Raw genomic sequence first — 24,947 nt, forward strand, 5'->3', positions numbered from 1 at the left:
CATCATCACTCACTTCAGAGCCCCCGACAGATGTGATCAAGGGTTCGGCCCTGCAGGAGACCGAATCTCACCAAAACCAGAAAAACAGACAAGAACTCCAAAGAGGGCAGGCTATTTCCTTTGCTCTAAGAACTCTGAAGACATATTATAAACTCATCGCTTAGAAAAGGAAAGGGAAAGTTGCTCAGTCGTGTCTGACTCTTTGCGACCCCATGGATTGTATACTCCATGGAGTTCTCCAGGCCAGAATACTGGAGTGGGTAGCCTTTCCCTTCTCCAGGGGAACTTCCCAAGCCAGGAACTGAACCCAGGTCTCCTGCATTGCAGGCGGATTCTTGACCAGCTGAGCCACGAAGGAAGGGATGCGGTATTTCACTAACCCAAGGGCGCTCCTGGCTCCCGTGTAGGAGAGTGGGAGCCTCTTCAACCACCTACGCCTCCGTCTCCTCCCTCCCCCAGCCCTGTGCAAGTTGTGTTCCCTTGTTGCTGCTGCTGTTTGGTCGCTTAGTCACGGCCAACTCTTTGTGACCCCATGGACTGTAGCCCATCAGGCTCCTCCGTCCACGGGATTCTCCAGGCAAGAGTACTGGAGTGGGTTGCCATTTCCTTCTCCAGGGGATCTTCCCGACCCAGGGGTTGAACCCAGGTCTCCCACATTGTAGGCAGACGCTTTACTGTCTGAGCCACCAGGTATGTATTATATAATAAAATCATCCTGCATTTACTATGAGCCCTAAATCCAAAAGCTAGTGATCTGATAAGAGGAAAGAGAGGGAGATTTGAGGCAAAGAGGCACACAGAGAAAACTGTGTGACATCAAGGGCAGAGACCAGAGTGATGTGGCCACAAGCCAAGGAAAGCTGAGCTTTTGGTGGCTTGGAGAGTTGCATGGAAGGAATTCTTCATCAGAGCCCTCCAGACAAGCCAATCCTACAGACACTTTGCTTTCGGACTTCTGACTTCTGGAACTGTGAGAGAATAAATTGCTGTTGCATAAGCCATGGGTTTGTGATAGTTTGTTAGAACACCTTTGAGAAATTAATCCAGTGGGTGGATATGGGGTCTGGAGTTCCCAGGACATAAATGAACAGCCTTGAGAATAAAACCAACACAGCTGAAAGCAGGAGCAAGAAATGAAGAAACGGGGCTTCATAATGGCACCTAAGATCTAGGCAGAGGCGAAAAGCCAGTGCCACCCTTCAACTCTTTGGTTTCAAGAACATGCGTAAATCCTTCCTGTTTCCCTGGTTTTCGCTCAAGTTGAGTTTAGTTAGAATTCTGTCTATTGCCACCTGAAGAATCCTAGAGAAGCAGAAGGCCATATATTTAATGAAACATAATTGGGGAACTGACTGAACTGAACAGTAACTGCTGCGGTTTCGCACACTGGCCTGCAAAGGAGGGGACACCACCAAGCTCTCCCCGCTTTCATGTGAAGCTTGGCATGGACAGCCGTTTAAAGAGTCAGACTGGACTGGACATTTTCCCTTGTATCAAGATATGCCAGCCAGAGTGATGGGGATGCTGACTCATTATCACAGAACCTGGAATTTAAATCAGAGCTGTTGTTGCAACAACAGTGTCAGACCGGCTGCCTCTCTGCTCAGGGAGAAGACATCAGAAGCTGTTTTTCCTTCCAGGCCAGAGCACGTCCTTGGTCTCCTGTTAAGGGCCGGGCACGCTAAGAGTCTGGAAGTCACGGTAATTGGTATGCAACCCTGACCCTTGGCGAGCTCTTTATCACCACCTTCCTCTGTTCTCTGATTCCCCCAGAGATGATTAAGCTCCTCCCACGCCTTCTTTTCAGCCTGGGACTCTGGACTATAAATAACCCTCTCGCCTCCTCTGGGCTATGTTCTCACCCTGTAACTCTGCTTTTGTGGACGGCTGGGCTCATTCCTCATCTAATGGGAGGACGACGGTGAAATAAACACAGCGTTCCAGGCAGTGAATTCTTCAGCAAGAGAAGCCAGATTCAGCCGCACTCAACACACAAAGAGGCCCCAAGCACATAGCCTTGGTGGATTCTGTTGAATGTTTTCCTTGAGCAGCAAGCTTTGTCACAAGTTGATGCTGTTTTTTTTCCCCTTCTCCGGTGCCAACGCATCGCATTCAAGTGCTGGGTCGGGGGGTGGGGGGAGATGAGGTTTTCTAGAAGCAAGTGCACATGAATTTGAACCCCATCTCTGCCATGCACGAGCTATGTGTTCTTGGGCAAGTTATTTAATCTCTAAATTCTGATTCCCTTCTCTAAGAAATGAGTATCTCCACAGTACTTTCTCCAGAGGGTTGTGTGAGGATTAAAGAAAACTATCCACATTAAATGCTTAGCGGTAACATAATAAACACTAGCTACTATGCTTGTGTATGGTCACTATTATGAACATGGGACTCTGGACAGAGGACTCTAACCTTCCTCTGTTTCAGGGTCTTCTTCCATAAACAATAACAGTCTCTAACTCATACAATTATCGTGCACACTGAATGAGCTTACACCTGTTAAGTATTCGGAACAGTGTTCTAAGTAGATGTTCGGTAAATGGCATCAATTGCAATCAATGGCTTTGTTGCTCTCGTTTTATTTTACTCAGGAATACACCTAATCACATTCCATGATCATTAAGCACCACAATGGGCAGGTCTCAATGCAGGATGCCTGGAGAGAAGACAGACAGCCAGACCCAAATTATCTCTCTTCTTATGTCCGTGGAAACACAGAAATATAACACGGGGATCACAAACGTTCAAGATACAGTGGAAGAAAAGGAGTGAGTGGAAATTCTGCCTCAGGCAGAAGAAAACATCGCAGAAGTTGCTGCATTTGAGCCAAGTCTTGCATGGCAATGAGCAAGTTTTCCAGGTGGACAGGAAAAACAAGGCAAGCAAGGCTTGCAGATGCTCACGCGAGGCACCAGTGGCACGAAAGCTCCCAACAGGACATGGAGAGTAAACAGTTCTGCAAAGTTGCAAAGTGGCATGGAGGGATGCTTGTAATCCACCTGAATGTTTAGAAAGCTTTGTTTTTGCCCTTACAGCTGCCCTGACACCTTCCACATCTCCATGGGACTTTCCTCCCCTATTCGAATCCAGGTCACCTCCTCAGGAGACATTCCCTGACCTTCCTAAGTAAAAGAGGACTCTGTCACCCACTATCCATGGCCACGGCTTATTTCCTCCAGCTGAGATTATGTAACGTTTCCGAGCTGTGTCTATTTATGCACTGACTGCCTTCCCTCCTTCAGATTGTCGGTTCCCTGAAAGTCAAACCTCGTTTGAGATGCATACTCATCTGGGGCACCTGGAACACCTGCAGGGCCTTGAACAAATGCTTTTGAATGAATGGGTGCAAGACTGTTGTGACTCCTAACTGGAGGTTCATGCCTTCAGACCGGTCGACACCATCCAGGGAAAGGTGAGTTTTTGAGGCTTTCCAGACCCCAAAGGGAGGAAGATGAGGATCCACCTCCTTCACATTCTGGACATTAAAGTTTTCATGTAAATCAATGCCAAACGTGACTTTTCCCGGTGGAAGGGACCAATAAAGAGGTGAGGTCAACATGTCAATTCTATTTTTTTTTTTTTGCTTCTTAAATTTTATTCCCGATGTGGGATAGATTCCTTCCCTCCCTACAATAAATCACGTGCTACCCTGGAGAGATCTGAGAGATTCTCCCACCACCTCCAGGGAAGAAGTGAGAAAGGCAGGTGCTGGAGACAGGGAAGGCTTCTCAGTTCCTCAGCCTACTCAACAGAGGACAGCAGCTCCCCATTATTAGCCCTCTTATCCACATTCCTTAAAAAAAAAAAAAAAGAAGAAGCTTTTGCTAACAAAAAACAAACAACACCTCAAGAAGTATGGGAGGGAGGCCTCCGGGGCTGGGACATGATGTTAAGGGTCACCAATAGGAGGGGAAGGGAGGAGGAACTATCACTGCTTCTGCTGCAGGGCCTCCTTCCTTGCTGCATCTTGTAGCAACTGTGTGTCGACTTCATCTGCTGGCAACAGCACATAGCGAACCACTGAGCCCCGGATGAAGCAGTTCTTCACTGATAACATGTGAGGGTATTTCTCAGGGTCTGTGACACTGATGTCAGTTAGTTTGATGTTGAGATACTGATCCACAGAATGGAGGGTTCCACAGATGCTCAGGTCATTCTTGAGTTCCACGACCACATCCTTGCCGACAAGGGACTTGAAAAAGGAATAGAAGAGCATGGTGCTTGCGCCGCCGACTCTCGACTCTCGCCGGACCGGGAAGGCGCGGGCCGGGTGCTGTGGGCCGGAGGCCTGGCGGGGAATTGGAACGCGAGCCCGCGCGTGGGGCGGGGAGGGGTCGCGCAGGCGCAGCGGGGTGGCACAGCGGAGAGCTCTGAGTGTTGGAGGCGAGCGAACGGCTGAACTGCGGCTCAACATGTCCATTCTAGGTTCAGGCTGTCACTTGTGATGTCCATGCTTTTTGAATCCCCTTGCATCTGCTGGATACAGATACTGCTCGGGCTTTTTTAATCCCCTTGCATCTGCTGGATACAGATGCTGCTGCTGCTGCTGACAATGATGATGGTGATGAACATGATGGTGACGATGAGGGAGGTGACGCTGACAATGATGGTGATAATGACGGTGATGATGCTGATAAACATGCTGGTGATGCTGATAATGATGCTGTTGACAAAGAGACCCTTGGGAAAGGCTGAACCCCAAGAAGGATAGACCCTCCAATCACTGCAGAAAAGGGAGCCAACTCCTAGCCAACTTGGACTAGGAGGAAACTGAAAAAAGAAAAACAAACACTTCTACTGCCTTTGAGTCATTAGCATATGTGGGGATGGGGCTCTATGGATAATTGCATGAATTAAAAATAAATTTAAAACCTTCATATTTATTTATTTAGCTGTGCTGTTATGGCTTATGTAATTTTTGTTCCTTGATCAGAGATTGAACCCAGGCTTTCAGCAATAAGAGCATGGAATCCTAATCACTGGACTAATCACCTAATTCCCTAATAGACTTTTTAAAAGAATGTGAAATAGGGACACAAATGTGGTTTAGTCATTGACTGACCAGGTGTCCAAAGAGGAGAAAGAAAAGTTAAGTACAGATGAAATGATGCAAACTTTGCTTCTGCAAAAAAGCCTAGCAAGTCCCACAAAAGCACCTCTAGTCAGGGACTGGGGCTCTGCCTTGAACTGCTGTTTAGCCTTCCATGTGGACAGCAGCCCCCCACCCCCAACAGTCCTCACAGAGGAACAGGCAGTGTCCTCGCCTCTATAGTGGGGCTGAAAAATCAGGACTCAGCAGTAGGGCTACCATGTCAGAGGATTGGGACAACTGACCCACAGAGAGTTCCTCGAACTAAGGGAGGTTATAGGGGTGGGGAGGGGGGAAGGAGGGAGTCTCACATCACTGAGGAGTAGCGAGCAAGGGAATGCAATTCCACATGCCAAGCAGACCATGCCTGTGAGAAGGGAAATGTGTTTGAGCTAGATCATCTGCTGTGAATGGCACTGCTGATTCCTCTAATGCGCGCCAACAGACCAAAGCTATAAGTAGAGACCTTCCAAGGAGGGGGAAATGGGCACTTGCATTGGTACCCTCCTGGACCCAGAAAGGGTGATGGAAAGCACAGTCATTTCACGGAGACAGAGTTCTTTATTTTGAGGGAATGATGGCCTGTCTTGTGGCCATACCTATTGGAAAGGAGGACCTCCACTGAGGAGGCTTCTGAATTCTTAGCGTGGATGAATGAAGTTCTAGCTGAAATGTACTGGGGAACTCTCTGAATCAAAAAAGTTCTTAATCTTTAATGGAGTAGAAAGTGCTATTTGCAGAAGGAAAAAGAGTCACGAACAAAATACCTATGCTGTCAATGTAAACTGTGTTTCATATAACGAGTCTGTATTAAGCAAAGGAGCAGTTATCTTTAGGATACCATCCAAATGGCCCTCAGTCTGCAGCAGAGGGCTAGAACAAATTGCTGTGCATCGCATGGTAATTGCTTGGAATGTTTGTGTCTAGGTCTCATCCCCAAATAATTGGATTAAGCAGTTGGGATCCAGATATCTGTATCTGTATCTTTTTTTTTAAAGTATAGTTGATTTACAGTGTGTCAAGCATACAGCAAGGTGATTCAGTTTATGTGTGTGTGCGTGTATAACCTCTTCTTTATCCATTCATTTGCTGATGAACACTTACTTTGCTTCCATGCCTTTGCTGTTATAAACAGTACTGCTACAAACACTGGGGTACATGAACCTTGTTGAATTAGACTTTTCATCCTTTCCAGATGTATGCCCGGGGTGGGGCTGCTGTGTCATATGGTGACTGTATGTTTAGTTTTTTAAAGAGCTCTCATACTGCTCTCCATAGTGGCCACGCCAATTTACATTCCCACCAACAGTGTAGAAGGGCTCCCGTTTCTCCACACTCGCTGCAGCATTTCTTCTTTGTAGACTTTCCTAAAAAGATGTTTTTGACGCAGGCCGTTTGTAAAGTCTTTATTGCATTTGTTCCAATATTACTTCTGTTTCATGTTTTGGCTTTTTGGGCTGGAGGCACGTGGGATCCCAGATCCTTGACCAGGGATTGAACCCACACCCCTTTCATTGGAAGGCAAACTCCTAACCACTGGACTGCTCGGGAAGTCCTGTAGACTTTGTTGATGATGGCCATTCTGAATGGTGTGAGGTGATACTTCATCATAGTTTGATTTGCATAACTCAAAGGTTTTTCCCATGGTCATGTATGGATGTGAGAGTTGGACTGTGAAGAAAGCTGATCGTCGAAGAATTGATGCTTTTGAACTGTGGTGTTGGAGAAGACTCTTGAGAGTCCCTTGGACTGCAAGGAGATCCAACCAGTCCATCCTAAAGGAGATCAATCCTGGGTGTTCATTGGAAGGACTGATGCTAAAGCTGAAACTGCAATACTTTGGCCACCTCATGCGACGAGTTGACTCACTGGAAAAGACTCTGATGCTGGGAAAGGTTGGGGGCGGGAGGAGAAGGGGACGACGGAGAATGAGATGGCTGGATGGCATCACCGACTCGATGGACATGAGTTTGAGTGAACTCTGGGAGTTGGTGATGGACAGGGAGGCCTGGCGTGCTGTGATTCATAGGGTCACGGAGAGTCGGACACGACTGAGAGACTGATCTGAACTGAACTGAATAATTAGTGATGTTGATCATCTTTCCATGTGCCTGTTGGCCATCTGTGTGTTTTCTTTGGAAAACTGTCTATTTAGGTATTTTGCCCATTTTTAGGATTGGGTTATGGGTTTATTTAATATCGAGCCACATCAGCTGTTTGTATATTTTGGAAATCGATCCCATGTCATTTGCATCATGTGCAAGTGTGTTCTCCCATTTCTTAGGTTGTCTTTTCATTCCAAAGGCAAATATCTTCTTCCATCCTATTGTTTCCTTTGCTGTGCAGCAACTTTTAAGTTTAATTAAGTCTCACTAGTTTATTTTCACTTTTGTTTCCAGTTGAGATCTAGGAATCTATAACTGTCTGTTAATAGCAAAAATATTTTCTTTTGAAGTCCTGACCCCCAGGACCTCAGAATGTGAATTTATGTGAAACAGCATCACTACAGATGTATTATCATTAGTTAAGAAGAGGTCATACTAGAGTAGGGTAGGACCCCAATCCAGTCTGACTGAAGTGCTGGTGTCCTTCTGAGAAAATGACCCTGTGAAGACACTAGGTCATTGGGGGGATAAGAAGAGAATGCCACATGAAGACAGAGGGAGAGATGGAAATATATATATAGTTAGAACTCTGCCATGACCCATCAGTTTCATGGCAAATAGATGGGGAAACAATGGAAACAGTGACAGACTTTATTTTGGGGGGCTCCAAAATCACTGCAGATGGTGACTGCAGCCATGAAATTAAGAGACTCCTTGGAAGAAAAGTTATGGCCAACCTAGATGGCATATTAAAAAGCAGAGACACCACTTGACTAACAAAGGTCCACAGTCTAGTCAAAGCTATAGTTTTTCCGGTGGTCATGTATGGATGTGAGAGTTGTACTATAAAGAAAGCTGAACACTGAAAAATTGATGCTTTTGAACTGTGGTGCTGTAGAAGACTCTTGAGAGTCCCTTGGGCTGCAAGGAGATCCAACCAGTCCATTCTAAAGGAGACCAGTCCTGGGTGTTCATTGGAAGGTCTGATGCTGAAGCTGAAACTCCAATACTTTGGCCACCTGATGTGAAGAACCGACTCATTGGAAAAGACCCTGATGCTGGGAAAGACTGAAGGTGGGAGGAGAAGGGGATGACAGAGGATGAGATGGTTGGAGGGCATCACCGATGCGATGGACATGAGTTTGAGTAAACTCTGGGAGTTGGTGATGGACAGGGAGGTCTGGCGTGCTGCAGTCCATGGGGTCACAAAGAGTCGAACACGACTGAGTGACTGAACTGATTATATATATATATATCATATATATGCCATAGGAACTTCAACCACCAGAAGCTAAGAGAAAGCATAGATTCTCCTTCAGAGAGCCTCCAAAAGGAAACCAACCTGCCAACACATTGATTTTGGACTTCTGGCCTCTAGAATTATGAGGGAACAAATTTCTATTGTTGAGCAGCTCTAGGACACTAATACAGTGTGTCACAAGCAACCGGTTTATCTAGCCCTGGTTAAAACAAACCAGATCCAAACAATAGGTCTGCTTTTCTTCTTTACAATCACCATCTGCTTTCTGGGTAGATGTACACATTCATCACAAAAAACCCCTCCCCAGTAAGGTTAATTCTTGACACTCAGCCTGATATTTAAAGATGGTTGGAAGGCAGGAAGCACACTCTATACAACACGTGTGTGTGTGTGTTTGTTCTCAGCCACTCAGCTGTGTCCAACTCTTTGTGAAACATAGCACTTAAAGAGAAAGTATTCTTCATATCTTGTGTGTTATTATTATCCAGGCAGAATATCCTTATATATATAGCAGGTGATTTGAAAGGCATCAGAAATGGTACTTCTTTCATTATCTAGAATGAACATTTTCTGAATGACACTGTCTATAGAAAATATTATGTTAGTGTGTTTGATATTTTTCAGTGAATCCTCAAAATATTACATGTTCATCATAAAATCCTTGAAAATAAAGACATTTACAGAGTAGAGAGTGAAAGTTATTGCTAAACCCATTTCCCAAAGGAAAACTCTGGTTAGTAGTTGATGTACATTTTTTTCCGTATTTTCAGAGTATCTTTACCTACGTACCTTCACATGGTGGAATTAGATGTCTAGCCCATGTGCTTAAAAAAGATCTAGCTTTTTATGGTACCAGATGTGCGTGCATGCTAACTACCTGAGTCGTGTCTGACTCTGCTCGACCTTGTGGGCTGTAGCCCGCCAGGCTCCCCTGTCCACAGGGTTTTCCAGGCAAGAATAGTGGAGTGGGTTGCCATGCCCTCCTCCAGGGGATCTCCCCGATCCAGGGATCGAACACAAGTCTCTTGTGTGTCCTGCCTTGGCAGTGGTTCTTCACCACGAGCGCCACCTGGGAAGCCACATTCTATCTAGCAACCACTAGAATTGTGTTATACAGGTGTCATTGCATTATCAACCATCCTTACATAGAAATGATATTACTGCTTATGTCTCTGAGAGGCTGGTTTAACCTACCAACCACCTCACTTCATGAAGTAGCTATTCTCTTTTGTGCCATGCATTATTCCACGGACTTTGTGTGTGTGTGTTATGAACTGGTCCCCACTGTGGACATTCCAACGAAATTGTTCTCCCTCTTTCCCAAGTGGATGCTTGAAGCAGATGATTTTCCAAACTGAAAAAATCCTTTAGCAAAGATGACAACCAAACATATGAAACATGGAAGAGACACACTCAGCGGGGGAGCTCCTGGGAAGCCAATGCTGACAGTGGCCTTGTGGGGGACCCCGGCAGCAAATGTGACGCCTGTGGATTAACGTACACGCCCCATGAGAGTGGAGTGTTAATCAGGCCTGACACCTCCTGTCTCAGGGTATGTCTCCTGTGAATTCCTAAATATGCACAGATATTGGGGCCCGCACCCGCCTCCAATCTCTGTGCTCACAGACTACATGCGTGCTTGGTTTGTCAAACTGAGTTTGGTAATCTGGACCTTTGGTTTTTTAAGGAAAAACGCCTCTGGAACGAAGACATATTTTAAACTTCTAGGACATTAACTGCACGACCGAGTGACTAACACTTTGCCTTTTGTATAAATCTAAATGCTGTAAGTGTAAAATTAATCCAAAATAAAGGTCTACTAAATTTTAAAAATATGAGCATATTCCTCCCAGTGATAATGCTATGCTGTGCACTGTGCTTAGTCGGCCAATCATGTCTAACTCTTTGTGACTCCAAGGACTGTAGCCCACCAGGCTCCTCTGTCCAGGAGATTTTCCAGGGAAGAATACTGGAGTGGGTTTCCATTTCTTTCTCCAGGGGGTCTTCCTAGCCCGGGAATCAAACTCGTGTCTCCTGCATTGGCAGGCCGATTCTTTACCACTGAGTCACTTGGGAAGTCCTTTGTATACAAGGGGCAAGTGCTTTTTCAGAGGTAGCTATTAAGGTAATGCAGGAGACAGTATTCTAAGCATTTTTTTGCTTGTTGCTTTCGGGCTCTGCACGTGGGATCTTAGTTTCCTGACCAGGAATCGAATCAGTGCCCCCTGCATTGGAAGCAAAGAGTCTTAACCACTGGACCACCAGGGAAGTCCCTTTCGAGGCTTTCTAAACATAAGGAATTTAACCCAAGGGATTAAAAAAGAGTCAAGAAGCCGAAGAAGGGATGTTGAAAGAACCCAGAACCGGAAGCTTTCAAAGCAGCCACAATCCTTGAAATGGGAAACCCTTCAGGCTATGGGAAAGGGGCTGTTTTCGGAGCTCAGGAACCAGGGCCACCTGCCATGATGGACACTGCCGAGGGGAGCTGAGACTAAGGCGAAGGATCCTGAAGGAGGACCTGGAGATGCCCCAAGAAGCACAAAAGAGGCAAAAAAAGCCCTGACTTCTCCTAAACTCAAGTCTTCCACTTATGTCTCCCACTGGCTAAATGCACACAGAAGCCAAAGGCAACACCCTTCTCTGAGAGAGCAGCCAGAGCAGAGGAAGAGAGCAGGTGGCCCCGAGTGTCCTCAGGCAGTTTTCTGGAACAGTGGGGCATGTTTATGCAAAGCCATGTTCTTTGTGACTCTCAGGGTAAAGAATCTGCCTGCTTTGATCCCTGGGTTGGGGAGATCCCCTGGAGGAGAGCATGGCAACCCACTCCAGTATTCTTGCCTGGAGAATCCCATGGACAGAGGAGCCTGGCGGACTACAGTCCATGAGGTCACAGTCAGATATGACTGAGCGACTAACACACACACATACGCACACGTGCTCCTTGTAGAGTCTTGTGTCACGAACCAAGATGTTGACTTGTGAGTACTAGAATCAAGAGTGGGCAAGGAGCTCTGACACACATGTCTAAGGGGCTCAAGATGAATGGGGCTCACACTCAGGTAGATGCAAACTAACAAAGCCCTTTCTAACCTCCCCCCCTTTTTCGCTTCTGAGGAATTAATAGGAAAATCTTATTCTGTAATAACCTACACTCTGTTATAATTTGGCATTAAGTACATCTATGCGCCAGCTAAGAAGAAAGTAGCTTCGGTGCAAATGAAGGCCATATATTATGGTCTACCATGTATTATGATAAATTATGAATGGAACAAGTATATTTAATAACCTATTTCTAAAAGGACTGCTTGGCAGTAATTCATAAGCAGAGTGTATACCCAGGACATTTTTTTCTTTTTCCTGTTCCTCAAAGCAGAAGACAGAAAGCGATAGACACGGATGGCGTTGCTACTGTGATCGTTAGGACGTAAAATGCTGACTGACATGGCCTTTTGGCAGTTTGACTTATTAACATGTCTTCACACACATGAAACTTGTCCGGATGAAGCTATAAAAACTATAGTGTCAATATTTCACTCGTCCCGATGAATCTCTCCCATACGAGTACACACTTTATTCATCATTAGGTATGACTTTTGTGCCATAAATGTAAAACCTAACTGGTTAAAATTTATCTTTGAGTGAAATTGCTGCTCAGTGGTTTCTTTAAAAAGTTGAGGTCTTAATGAGTAAATAATGTGTTGGTCACTCAGTCATGTCCAACTCTTTGCGACCCCATGGACTGTAGCCCACTAGGTCCTCTGTCCATGGGATTCTCCAGGCAAGAATATCGGAGTGGGTTGTCATGCCCTTCTCTGGGCAATGCTTCCTGACCCAGGGATCGAACCTGTGTCTCTCGCATTGTAGGCGGATTCTTTGCCATCTGAGCCACCAGGGAAGCCCTGAATAAGATTTCAATCACATTTTAAAATGAACACAGGAAAGTTAAATATTGATATGGCCTCTTTGGAATCATCATTAATCTCATGCAGCCCAGTGAGCTCCAGACTTTGAGTCAACATGAAACTCATGTCAAACCCCATCTATCTCCATTGCTCTTTGTTTCTATCTGGCCTTTTCCCCTTCATCATCACTGTTGGTGTTACACAGGAGATTGTCCATGAAGGAAAGGACCACTTCACCAAATCAGTGAATCTCCGAACTGGGTAAATTCATCCTAGGATATACAAACCAGACAATCCAGCTAAGGCTGCAGTCCCCAACCTTTTTGGCACCAGTGACCTATTTTTCCATGGACGGGGGTGTGGGGATGGTTTCGGGCTGATTCTCATAAGATGCTCACAACCTAGATCCCTTGCCTGCGCAGTTCACAACAGGGTTTGCCCTCCTATGAGAATCTGTCTAATGCTGCGATGATCTCACAGGAGGCCAGGCCAGGTTCTAATGAGTGTGAGCGATGGGGAGCAGATGGAAATACAGATGAAGCTTCATTCACTCACTCACCCACTGCTCACTTCCTGCTGTGTGACCCGGTTCCTGACAGGCCATGGACCTGTACCAGTCCATGCCCTGGGAATTGAGGAACCCTGAGCTAAAGTAGTTAGCAAAGTTGTTTTTTAAAAGAGGGAATGCTTTTATTATTTTTTTTTAAATCATCTTCAACATCAGAATCTCCACCTTCAGGACACTATGTACCAGCCATGATGCTAAGAACTTTACCTACAAATTCTTACTAAGCCCAAAATCATTCTATGAGGTGGCTGTGGGAGGTGGAATAATGTCCCAACCCCAAGATGTCCATGTGACAATCCTCAGAATCTGTGAAGATGTCAAAGGGGGAATTAGGTAGCAAACGGAACTAGGGTTGTCAGTCAGCTGACCTTAAAATAGTGTGTGTGTGTGTGTGTGTGTGTGTGTGTGTGTGTGTGTGGCGGGGGGTATTCTGGGTTATCAGGGTGGTACTGATGTATTCTTAAGGGTTCTGAAGAGAAAAGGGAAGCAGGATAGAGTCATAGTGATGCGATTGAGAGAAACTGATTTGGTCATCCGTTGCTTTGAAGATGACGGGGAGCCACGAGCCAAGGGCTCCAGGCATCCTCCAAAAGTTGGAAACGATCACAATATGGGGACTTCCTGGTGGTCCAGGGGTTAAGAATCCGCCCTGCAATGCAGGCGATGTGGGTGTGATCCCTGGTTGGGGAACTAAGATCCCACATGCCATGGGGCAGCTTAGCCTGAGCACAGCAACTACTGAGCCCAAGTGCCAGAACAGAAGATTCAGAAGAATGCAGCGAAGGTCCCGAGTGCCGCAGCGAAGGTTCGACACAGCTAAAGAAACACGGCAAGGTATGGATTCTTCCCGACAGCTTCAAGAAAGAAAAGCAACCTGCCAACACCTTGATTTTAGCCCACAGAGATAAATTTTGGACTTCTGCCCTGCAGAAATGTAAGATGATGAATTTTTGTTGCGTCACGTGATCATTAGTTACAGCAGCAATTATGAACTAGAACAGGGGAGGGCTATTATGCTCATTTTGCAGATGAGATAACAAACATATGCCAAAAACAAATAAAACACAGTAACACTGAGATTTAAACCAAAATCTATGCCCAAAATATCCATTTTTATGTAAAAAAATCATTATATTGCTTCACCTTGAAATATTTCACTTAACTTAGATACACAGTATTGATTATAATACAAATCAATGCCACCACAAAAAGAATCTGAGGAAATGTGATTATCTCCCCCCCCAAAAAATAAAAGCAAACTTAAATTAAGTCTAGGAAAATGTGAGTTAAGAAAGTGAGCAGTGATCTATGAAATACTATTTCTTGAACATCTGCTGTTTTGGGTCCTTTCTATACATTGCCTCATTAAATTCTCTCAAAATCCTGCATAGTGATGATGATTTTTCAGCTTAGAAGATGATCAATCTTAGAAAAGATATATCACTCGCCCAAGCTCAAGTGGTAAGTGGCAGAGCTGGGGTTTTCAGTCCAGCTTATTTTATTTCTGCCTCTCCAGGTCTGCCTTGGTTCTGTTTCAGCATGTTGTCAATTCCAGAAGCAAGGATGTTTGCAGACGGCGATAGCTCAGAAATCTAAACGAGGATATAAGATATCTTAAGTATGCTCTCCTCATTCTATGACAGCTCATTAGTAGGTGAAACAAGATTATTTTTGGTCTTTGCTGTTTTCGGTAAATTTTGGAACCTCATGCTGCATGCAAAACCCATAAAAATCTGAAATAAATATCTGGGCCTTATTTGTGCACACACATATGTACACAGACAGACACACACAAGAAGAGACAGGAAGTAAGAGAGGAGGGAAGAGTTCTGGAAGAGAGAGGGAGGGAGAAGGTGGGGGTTAAGAGAGAGAGAACTGGTTCCTAACTGCTTACCACAACTGGGACTGTTTAGCTGATGACAGTAACATCTTAAATGAGTTATTATATACTAGTGCGTAATGTCCAAGGACCTGCATATCAAAGCTAAGACTCCCATCTCATCGTAACTGTGTGTGTGAGAGTCACTCAGTCATGTCTTTGTGACCCCAGGGACTATAGCCCACCAGACTCCTCTGTCCATGGAATTCTCCAGGCAAGAATACTAGCGTGGGTTGCCATTCCTTCTCCAGGGGATCTTCCCGACCTAGGGATCAAACCTGGGTCCCCTGCATTGCAAGCAGATTCTTTACCATCTGAGCCACCAGGGAAGTCCATGTACACAATTGTTTATTAATTATTGCTGCAATTAAACAGAATTGTTTCTGGGAGATTCAGAGTCTATTCCAATGTCTTTTCACTAGTCACCCAATGCTATGTCAGACGGGTGCTGGACAGGCGACTACAGATTCTCTGGGGAACCTGCCAAAAATGCAGTCCCAAGTTCCACTCTTAGGGATTAAGATTCAGCAGGTCTGGAATGCAGTGACCTGAGACAGACTTTTAAATGCACAGTCAGTGTTGTCATGTGGTACCCTAGAGTCATCAGGATAACAATTTGCTGGGAAGTGTGAATTCTTGGAATAGAAGGCTTTATGATGCATTGGTATGCAAGGAATATCAGAAGCAATGCTTTACATAATCCCCATTTCAGGCTCTGTTTACCTCTCTAAGCCTCTGCCTATCCTTTTCCCCAACACATGTATTACCGTGTTACCAGAAATACACTTAGCATTATAAGATGCACAAGCAAGAAAAAGAAATTCACTCCAATGACAAATCCATTGAATGACCGCATTTGGGCAAAGTGTTGTCACTTTGGTTTCCCTCTTGAGGGCTTACTGACGATGGTAAACTCAAAGCACCTAGGAAAATGACATGACCACAATACAAGAACCAGTTCACAGTCTACGCTTGAAAATATCATCGGTAAATAAAGCGGAAACCCAACCTGTATGTACAACAGGGGAAACAACGCCAGAAGGCTAACTGTAAGAGCTAATATCAGTCATGATAGGGAGATGAGATTGGGGGTGCTATTTTCTCTACTTTCCCTCTATTCTTTATTTTCCCAATTGGACGAATTGACTATATTATGAAATGACTTGTGCATTTTTAAAAGGTGATCCACTCATTTCTTTGGCAGGGATATCATTCTTAAGTGGATAATAAATGGCAAGGAAGAACGAGTTATATACAATCTTGGGATCACATATTCTCATCAAACTTTAGACGCCTATAGGCCTTAGAATTTTACGTGTGTGTGTATGTATATTAAAATACTGAAAGTGTCTGAAGCAACTCCAGAATTCATATCATTTCATCTCCACTTCCTAATTAATTTGTACCACTAAAAATTAAGAATACTTTTTTATATGGCCAAAACACTATCATCAATAGTTAGAAAGTTTGGGATCAACACTGCTATATTTAAAATGGATAACCAACAAGGACCTACTGTATAGCACAGGGAACCCTGCTCAATGTTATGTGGCAGCCTGGATGGGAGAGAAGTTTGGGAAAGAATGGATGCATACAATTTTATGTATGGCTGAGTCCCCATCCCTGTTCGCTTGAAACTATCACAATTTTGTTTATCAGCTATACTCCAAGATAAAAAATGAAAAGTTTAAAATCTTACCATCTTAAAAAAACAGAAAAACAAAAAAACGCTATTAGCAGACGTGATAGAATCAGTGACAAGATCCATAGAATTTGGGGAAATAAAAGCCACTTTACAGGTCATCTTGTCCTTTGGTCATTTCTAGTCCATACAATTTTTTTTGGTAAGGTTTTCTGTGATTATCTCAGTGACTCCAAAAAGCTGGCATGGAAAGGTGAGGGAAGTGTGTGTACAAATAGCAAAGAATGGGGACAGAAGCAGACGGATCTGAGAGAGGAGCTTTCAAGGGCTCACAGGGACCAACAGGGGCTCCCAGTGTTTCCAGGGCAGGGCTGCAAATTCACAAGACCAAAGGCAGCCGAACAAAGCCTCCTATTTGTCTGGAGAAACCCCAAGGCTCTGAGATGAAAAGGAGAAAAAGGGATGAAGCTCCAGACTTCCCTGAAGAGCCCACTTGCTCGGGAGAGGGAAAGCAATCAGGAAGTTGGGGATCTGAACCTTCCAGAAGGGACACGTGGCAACTGAAGTGAAAGGGACATCTGTCCGGGTCTATCGAATGCCCCAGTAGGACAAGAAATGAGACGTGCAGTCCATTATCCAGATGTGAACCCTAAAATCAGGGTCATCTTGATGTTCAGCAATCAGAATCCAGATGGCTAGATGGATGGGAAAGAGGTGGGGAGAAGGGGCTCTTGGCTGCTCACACTGCCTCCAGCCCGGGGGTCCTTAACCCCGCTGTATGTCACAACCACCAGGGGGGTTGTAACCAGTCCTGATGCCCAGGGACCACCCTGAGAGACTCTGATGCATTTGGTCTGGAGGCAGGCTGAATGAAATGCTGGCATTCTTTTTTTTAAAGGCTCTCCAAGTGATTCCAATGTGTGTGAATGTTGAGAAACACAGGTCTAACTGTGAGAGCGAGGATCTTAAATCAAGGTCCATAGTCATCTCACAGATTTTTTTTTTTTTTTTTTTTGTAGGAGGCAGTGGCTTTCAGACTGGAGTTTTTAAATTGATTCCCTTAACACATGTACTCCAATGTTCATCACAGCACTGTTTATAATAGCGAGGACATGGAAGCAACCTAGATGTCCATCTGCAGACGAATGGATAAGAAAGCTTTGGTACATATACACAATGGAGTATTACTCAGCCATTAAAAAGAATGCATTTGAATCAGTTCTAATGAGGTGGATGAAATTGGAGCCTATTATACAGGGTGAAGTAAGCCAGAAAGAAAAACACTAATGCAGTACACTAACGCGTATATATGGAATTTAGAAAGATGGTAATGATAACCCTGTATACGAGACAGCAAGAGACACAGGTGTATAGAACAGTCTTTGGGACTCTGTGGGAGAGGGCGAGGGTGGGATGATTTGGCAGAGTGGCATTGAAACATGTATATTATCATATGTGAAACAAATCACCAGTCCAGGTTCGATGCATGATACAGGATGCTCGGGGCTGGTGCACGGAGATGACCCAGAGGGAGGATGAGGGGAGGAGGGAGGTGGGAGGGGGGTACAGGAAGGGGAACTCATGTACACCCGGGGTGTATTCATGTCAATGTATGGCAAAACCAACCAATATAATAAAAAATAAATAAATAAAATAAAAAATAAAAAAATAAAAATTAGTATTAGAAAATTGAGATGTCATATGCAAATCTGATTTCTGGGTTCTCTTGAAAGAAATCAGAAGCTCTGGCAATTTGGGGTTGCATTCCCAGGCAGCCACTTGACCTTTTAAATGGCTGTGTTCTGCTCTGAGCTTAGCCCTGGGACACTGGAGTCTGTGACTCTTATCCAAAGATGCTGTGATTCAAATCTTCCCAGGCACACCCTTTAGATAATCCCAGGTTGAAACAATAATTCAACTCAGACCACAACAGCAAGGATGATTTTCCATTCCCAACTCTTCTTTTATTTTTTTGCCACTAGCATGAACACTAGAGTATGAGGCTAAGTAAACGCTTAATGAAATAAATGAAATGGTACACTGGACTACCAGGGTTTCTTCTAGTTTTGCAGACAAGAGGTAACGGTGCCAGGATGCAGTTCTGGCTTCAGTCTCCAACAGACCTGGTGGGGCTCCTAGCTTTCACTCTTCTCGAAGTATCTGTGCAAGGGTTAAAAGTTCTGTGCTCAAAACCAGTGTTGAGAGGACCACCGTTAAAACCATATATACTCTGGAGCTGGGACAGTGAAAGTGTTAACTGCTCAGTCATGCCTGACTCTTTGCGACCCCATGGACTGTGGCCTGCCAGGCTCCCATGTCCATGGGATTCTCTAGGCATGAATACTGGAGTGAGTAGCCATTCCATTCTCCAGGAGATCTTCCTGATCCAGGGATCAGACCTGATTGGTAAGCAGATTCTTTACCACTGAGCCACCTAGGAAGTCCACGAAATGGTAAGGCCCCCTTTTCACTCATATGTGTTGATGAGAAGGGCACTGGCTTGAGTCAGGATTTCCAGTATCCAGCTCTGGTTTTCTGCTCTTTAGTCGCACCGATTTGAACAGGAATCTTAACCACCCCAGGCTTCAGTGATTTTACACACATATTACAGGGTGTGGGCATCAGTTGTCCTTTTGTTCTAAAATCTGACAATTGTCTAAGTGCTGAATGATGGCAACAGAAGCCCATGGATGAGAGAGAGCAGTGAGTGGAAACAGAGCAATGCATTCCCAGCTCCCCTCAAGAGCGGTCTTGGTTCACGGATGAACATATGAGCTGTCCATGCATCACTGAGTCCCTGACCACCTTGGAGAGAAGCCACGGGAAGGTAATGAGAGCAGCTTCTCCCAGGAGTCCCAGCCTGGCCTCCCAGCATCACACACATGCCCCTGCAGGTGGCCTTCCTGCAAGAACATCCTGGCACCTCGGGGGTCAGCACAGGCTGATCGGCTTCCCTGCCAGCTCGAGGTCTAACCACCAAATCATGTGATGCATCTGACCTTCCCTTTCTGTTCTAGAGGGAGCGTTCTGGATTCAGGCAAATAAACAGTTTGCTGTTGTTGTTCTAAAACAGCTCAGGACAAAAAAAAAAAAACAGACAAGAAAAAAGAAAAAAAAAGGCACACTGGACGTTATCGAAATTTACAATGTTTTCGCATCAAAGGACACGAAGGACAGGGTGAAAAAGCAATCACAGCATGGGAGGTAATATCCGCCAGTCACATATCTGGTAGGGGATTGAGATGCAGAATAGAGAAAAACTCCTAAAACTCAACACCCACCAGCAAATCCAATTTAAAAATGGGCAAAGGATTTGAATAGGTATTACACACACACACACACACACACACACACACACATACATAGAGAGATATTTAAATTCATTTAGTTTTGGCTGTGCTGGGCCTTCACTGCTGAGTGGGCTTTTTCTAGTCGTGGCTACTCTCTAGTTGCAGTGCGTGGACCTCGCATGACAGTGGCTTGTATAGTTCGGAGCACAGCCTCTGTAGTTGGAGGCAAGGGCTTCAGCAGTTGCGGCTCCCAGGCTCTGGAGCACAGGCTCAGTAGTTGTGGCCCACGGACTTAGTTGCCCCACGGCATGTCGAATCTTCCCGGATCAGGGATTCAATCGGTGTCTCCTGCATTGGCAGGTGGATTCTTTACACTGAGCCACCAGAAATTGCAAGTGAAAGTGCAAATCGCTCAGTCGTGTCTGACTCTTTGCGACCCCGTGGGCTATAGTCCGTAGAATTCAGGCCAGAATACTGGAGTGGGTAGACTTTCCCTTCTCCAGGGGATCTTCCCAACCCAGGGATCAAACCCAGGTCTCCCACATTGCAGGCTGATTCTTTACCAACTGAGCGATCAGGGAAGCCCGGTGAGCCACCAAAGAAGTCCTTAAATAGGTATTTCTCCCAAGAAAATACACAAATGTCCAACAAAGAGAAAATGAATAGTGGAGAGAAATGAATTCAATCCTCTCCTCCTGTGTGGATCCACTCCTAGATTCCCTACCCCTCACCTAAAGAGAGACTAGCTATTTACCCGAAAGGTCTAGGTTAAGGATCTGACTAGCTGGCAAGGTCACTGTGTTTTTTTTTTAACTTCTGTTTTATGGGTTTCCCTGGTGGCTCAGATGATAAAGGATCCATCTGCAATGCTGGAGATCTGGTTTGAGCCCTAGATCAGGAAGATCCCCTGGAGAAGGGCATGGCAACTCACTCCAGTATTCTTGCCTGGAGAATTCCACGGACAGAGTTATTTTGGACTATAGCTGATTAAGACTTCCCTGGTGGCTCAGACAGTAAAGCGTCTGCCTTCAATGCGGGAGACCTGGGTTCAATCCTGGATCGGGAAGATCTCCTGGAGAAGGAAATGGCAACCCACTCCAGTATTCTTGCCTGGAAAATCCCATGGATGGAGGAACCTGGTAGGCTACAGTCCACAGGGTCACAAAGAGTTGGACATGACTGAGCGACTTCACTTCTATAGCTGATTAGCATTGCTGCGTTCGTTTCAGGTTTAAAAGTGATTCAGTTATACACGTATCTATTCTTTTTCAAATTCTTTTTCCATTTGTTGTTGGTTGCTGTGGTTCAGTTGCTAAGTCACGTCCAACACTTTGCGACCCCACTTTGGATTGCAGCATGCCAGGCTTCCCTGTCCTTCACTATCTCCCGGAGTTTTCTCAGACTCATGTCCATTGCGTCGGTGGTGCCATCCAACCGACCTCTCATCTTCTGTCACCCCTTCTCCTCCTACATAATATAGAGAAGCATTCCCTGGGCTATAGAGTAGGTCCTATTGGTTATCAATTGCATATACAACAAGGTCGCTATCCTTTAAAACTCATGATCTTTGGTCCTGTCCTCTCTAACATGCTCAGCTTGGGTCAAATCCAGCATTGTCATTTCCACTTTCTCTTGTCTCCAACAAATACATCTGAGAGGGAACATTAAGATGGAGCCACGTTTACAAAACTGACCTCATTGCTCTGTGCATACACCTGTGATGTGCCTGTGTGTCCCATCCAGAGGCTCAGATTGGGAATGAGAGGAAGACGAAAAATATCCTCTTAAGCTCTGTACCAGATTCAACTTCAAGGATGGAGTGCTGGCAAAAGTATCAATGGAATGTTCCTAAGATCCCTATCCTAGTATTTCTCCCTTCATCTGGAATTCCCTGCAAGGCGGGGAAGGGAAACGCCAAAGACTGACTCATGACTCTCTGGCTAACAGAAGCACCAAAACTCTCACCTTGGTCTCCAGGAAACAATAAGCAGTGAAAGAAGCTCTCACAAAAGCCCATCAGAGCAGGTACCCCCAAAGCAGCTTAAATGCTGCAGCCCCCTCTTGCAAATGACAACCCAAGTTGCAATCCTATCCTGACTCAATTCTTATTCAGCTAAAATGACTCCTTCATTTCACAATCATAAAAAAAATGCTAAATTGGATCTCTAATTCCTCTCTTTTCTTCAATTTAAAGCACAAAGGCTTCAGAATTGGGCTAAAGGGGTTATTTAAATCCCTAAGCTGTTGCTACTCTATAATTTCTGGTCTGACACAAAAGTTTTAAAACATTTTTTTTTTCCCTTTTCATTCCTCTATTTTCAATGCCCTTTCTCGGGGAGTAACTACAGCTCCGACTATAATCACGTTGAAGAGGCTATATTTTCACACATTTCTCTGATTCAGAGCATTACCCGAGGGACTTTGTTTAGTCTTATTAGAGGCTTTTTCAAAGATCTAATTCCCCAGTTAATAGCCTCAGGTATAATTCACAAGGGTGGCATTTAGGGTCCCCCCAAAGGGATTTTATTTCTCCTTTCTTTCTCACACCATCTGTGTCCTTGATCCACATAAAAGGATATAATCTTGCTTGTTACTTGTATTGTCTCTCTGAGACGATGAATGTTTCATAACGGGGCTGTTTCTTAAATGGTAAATCCATAAACTTGTAATTCTCTCAGACCAAGATCTTTAGGTAGACTCAGATGCGTCCTATTCCATGTCCCGGCTCCGATTTCCCCAGAACTGATGACAGGTTTGTAAGTAATATTAACTGTCTTTTGTAGTAAATTACATCTTGTAATCACTGCGGTGTTCGTCTCTGGCCAGAGCAGCTATCAGTTGAAGCAAATGAAGGGTTTGGAGGCTCCGCTATCTGTTTCCTTTCAGAATGCCAGAAGTCCTCTATAAACACGAGTGTGCCGGACAAGAGGTCATCTTTTGAAAGCTATAATAAAACATGATTGTAACAGGACATGTGACAGGCTGCTTAGCAGAGTGGCCGCCTGCTGGGGACCCAGCTGGGCCACAGTGCCAGCGGGAAGGGGCGTGGGGAGGAGGGAGAAGAAAAGCTCTGGAGTTCTGTCTGCTGGGTGTCCTATTCAACAACTCCATCATTAATTTTCAGGAAAATTTATCCTGGAGAGGAACTGAAAAATAACCAGCCTGTGTCCCACCAACTTGGGTCATGAATTCTGAGTGAGATGAGAAAAGTGAGACCAGAGACCCAGGGAAGGGACAACCGAGCCCCTTTCTTGATTGTTCCAACTCCTCACCAATGACGACCAGGTGCTGGACTTGTAGGGAGGAGACGATGGTACGATCACATTTTGCATATGCTACTGCGTGCCTGGGTTGGATTCAACACAGGGCTTGCATTCTCTTAGTCAATGTCATTGCTTGACACCTGGTGAAACTAATCGAACACCAACTGTATGCTAGGTCCTCATCTAGCTATGAGTGTCATCGCACTGAGTGCTTGCTGCTCCAGAAGCTAAGGGCTCTTGTCACTTGCATCTGAAAAATGCAGATATGAGAATTAAGCTGAAGCACCCGCTCAAGATGACCTAGCGAGGGGGTGGGCAGCCGGACTCAAACCTGGGCAGACGGGCTCTTAGCCACCCTGTCATTCTGTCACTGAGAAGCACCAGTAACATGTTCAGCATGCTCGCTCACTCATGTCCAACTCTTTGCGACCCCACGACTGTAGACCGCCAGACCCCTCTGTCCATGGGATTCTCCAGGCAAGTGGGGTGCCATTTCCTCCTCCAGGGGATCTCCCTAACCCAGGGATGGAACCCACTTCTCTTGCATGTCCTGCATTTGCAGGCAGATTCTTTTTCCTCTAGCACCATCTGGAAAAACCAATGACCTGTTAGGGGGTGTTACAGACTGAATGTTTGTGTCACCTGACCAAATGCATATGTTACAGACATAACCCACAATGTACTGGTATCAGGGGGTGGGGCCTTTGGGAGGTGATCAGGTCATAAGAGTGGAGCCCTCATAATTGGGATTCAGTTCAGTTCAGTTCAGTCGCTCAGTCGTGTCCGACTCTCCGCGACCCCATGAATCACAGCACGCCAGGCCTTCATGTCCATCACCAACTCCCGGAGTTCACTCAAACTCATGTCCACAGAGTCGGTGATGCCATCCAGCCATCTCATTCTCTGTCGTCCCCTTCTCCTCCCGCCCCCAACCTTTCCCAGCATCAGAGTCTTTTCCAGTGAGCCAACTCGTAATTGGGATTAGGGCTTTACAAAAGAGAACCCAAAGAGTTCGCTTGCACTTTTACACCAAGTGAGGACATAGTGATGGAGGCTAAGAAGATGGATGAATCAGAAATGGGAACCTCCAGACATCAGATCTGCCTGTGTCTTGATCTTGGACATCCAGCCTCCAGAACTGGGAGAAATAAATTGCTGTTTATAAGCTGCTCTCCATGGTATTTTTGTTACAAAAGCACCAGTGGACTAAGACAAGGATACCATGAGTGAAGTCGCTCAGTCGTGTCTGACGCTTTGCAACCCTATGGACTGTAGCCTACCAGGGTCCTCTATCCATGGGATTTTCCAGGCAAGAGTACTGGAGGGGGTTGTCATTTCCTTCTCCTGGGGATCTTCCTGGCCCAGGGATTGAACCCAGGTCTCCCGCATTGTAGGCAGACACTTTACCATCTAAGCCACGAGGAAGTCAAGGATTACCCTGATAAGCATCATTTAGAAAGGAAAAAGCTGAGTCTTTGCAGGTCATAAGTGGGAGGAGGCCCCCTGTTGGCTGGAGGGTGGAAGTGTCTAACCCCGAGGCACTCCCAGTTTATTAGTATCTGAGTCTTTTATGTATGTTGCTTAGTAGTTCTTGTGTATAAAGGTGTTTGTGTATAAAGATTCCTTGTTATTCCAAGGGAAGCAGGGGATTCTGAGATGGATGGTATATATCGCCAGAGGACTTTAACTTACAAGCAAGGAAAAGTCTAGGCTTGGGAAATATTTGGGGATGACCTCCATTCGCTTGAGGTCATTGAAACTCAAATTCTGCTTCTAGAAGAAGATGCTAAATCTATACCCTGGGTCACAATTCCACAAATACACACAACCATTAGAGGAACCATGGCTGATTGGCAAATTTAAAATGGATTTTACAAATGCAGAGTTGCTTTAGTTAAACTTCTATAGAGCAGCTCTTGGACAGCAAGGGGATCAAAACAGTCAATCCTAA

At 45.2% G+C, this 24,947-nt stretch overlaps 2 protein-coding genes across 2 annotated transcripts in view; both read right to left on the reverse strand.

Moving 5' to 3' along the window:
* Positions 1 to 24,947, reverse strand: part of LOC148773694 (uncharacterized) — a 1,710,192-nt gene that overhangs the window by 401,077 nt on the left and 1,284,168 nt on the right. The window lies entirely within an intron of this gene.
* Positions 3,580 to 4,404, reverse strand: LOC129545355 (U6 snRNA-associated Sm-like protein LSm2). The gene has a single exon (XM_055409437.2). It carries the CDS (start codon positions 4,214 to 4,216, stop codon positions 3,929 to 3,931), a length of 288 nt encoding a protein of 95 aa, XP_055265412.1. The 5' UTR covers positions 4,217 to 4,404; the 3' UTR covers positions 3,580 to 3,928.

Source organism: Moschus berezovskii, chromosome 27 (assembly GCF_049115385.1).
Source record: "Moschus berezovskii isolate FMDL1 chromosome 27, NW_MosBer_1.0, whole genome shotgun sequence".
Taxonomy (NCBI): Eukaryota; Metazoa; Chordata; class Mammalia; order Artiodactyla; family Moschidae; genus Moschus; species Moschus berezovskii.

Bases quoted from the DNA above. Each gene is read 5' to 3' on its own strand.
- LOC129545355 (XM_055409437.2), bottom strand. From the start codon at position 4,216: ATGCTCTTCTATTCCTTTTTCAAGTCCCTTGTCGGCAAGGATGTGGTC.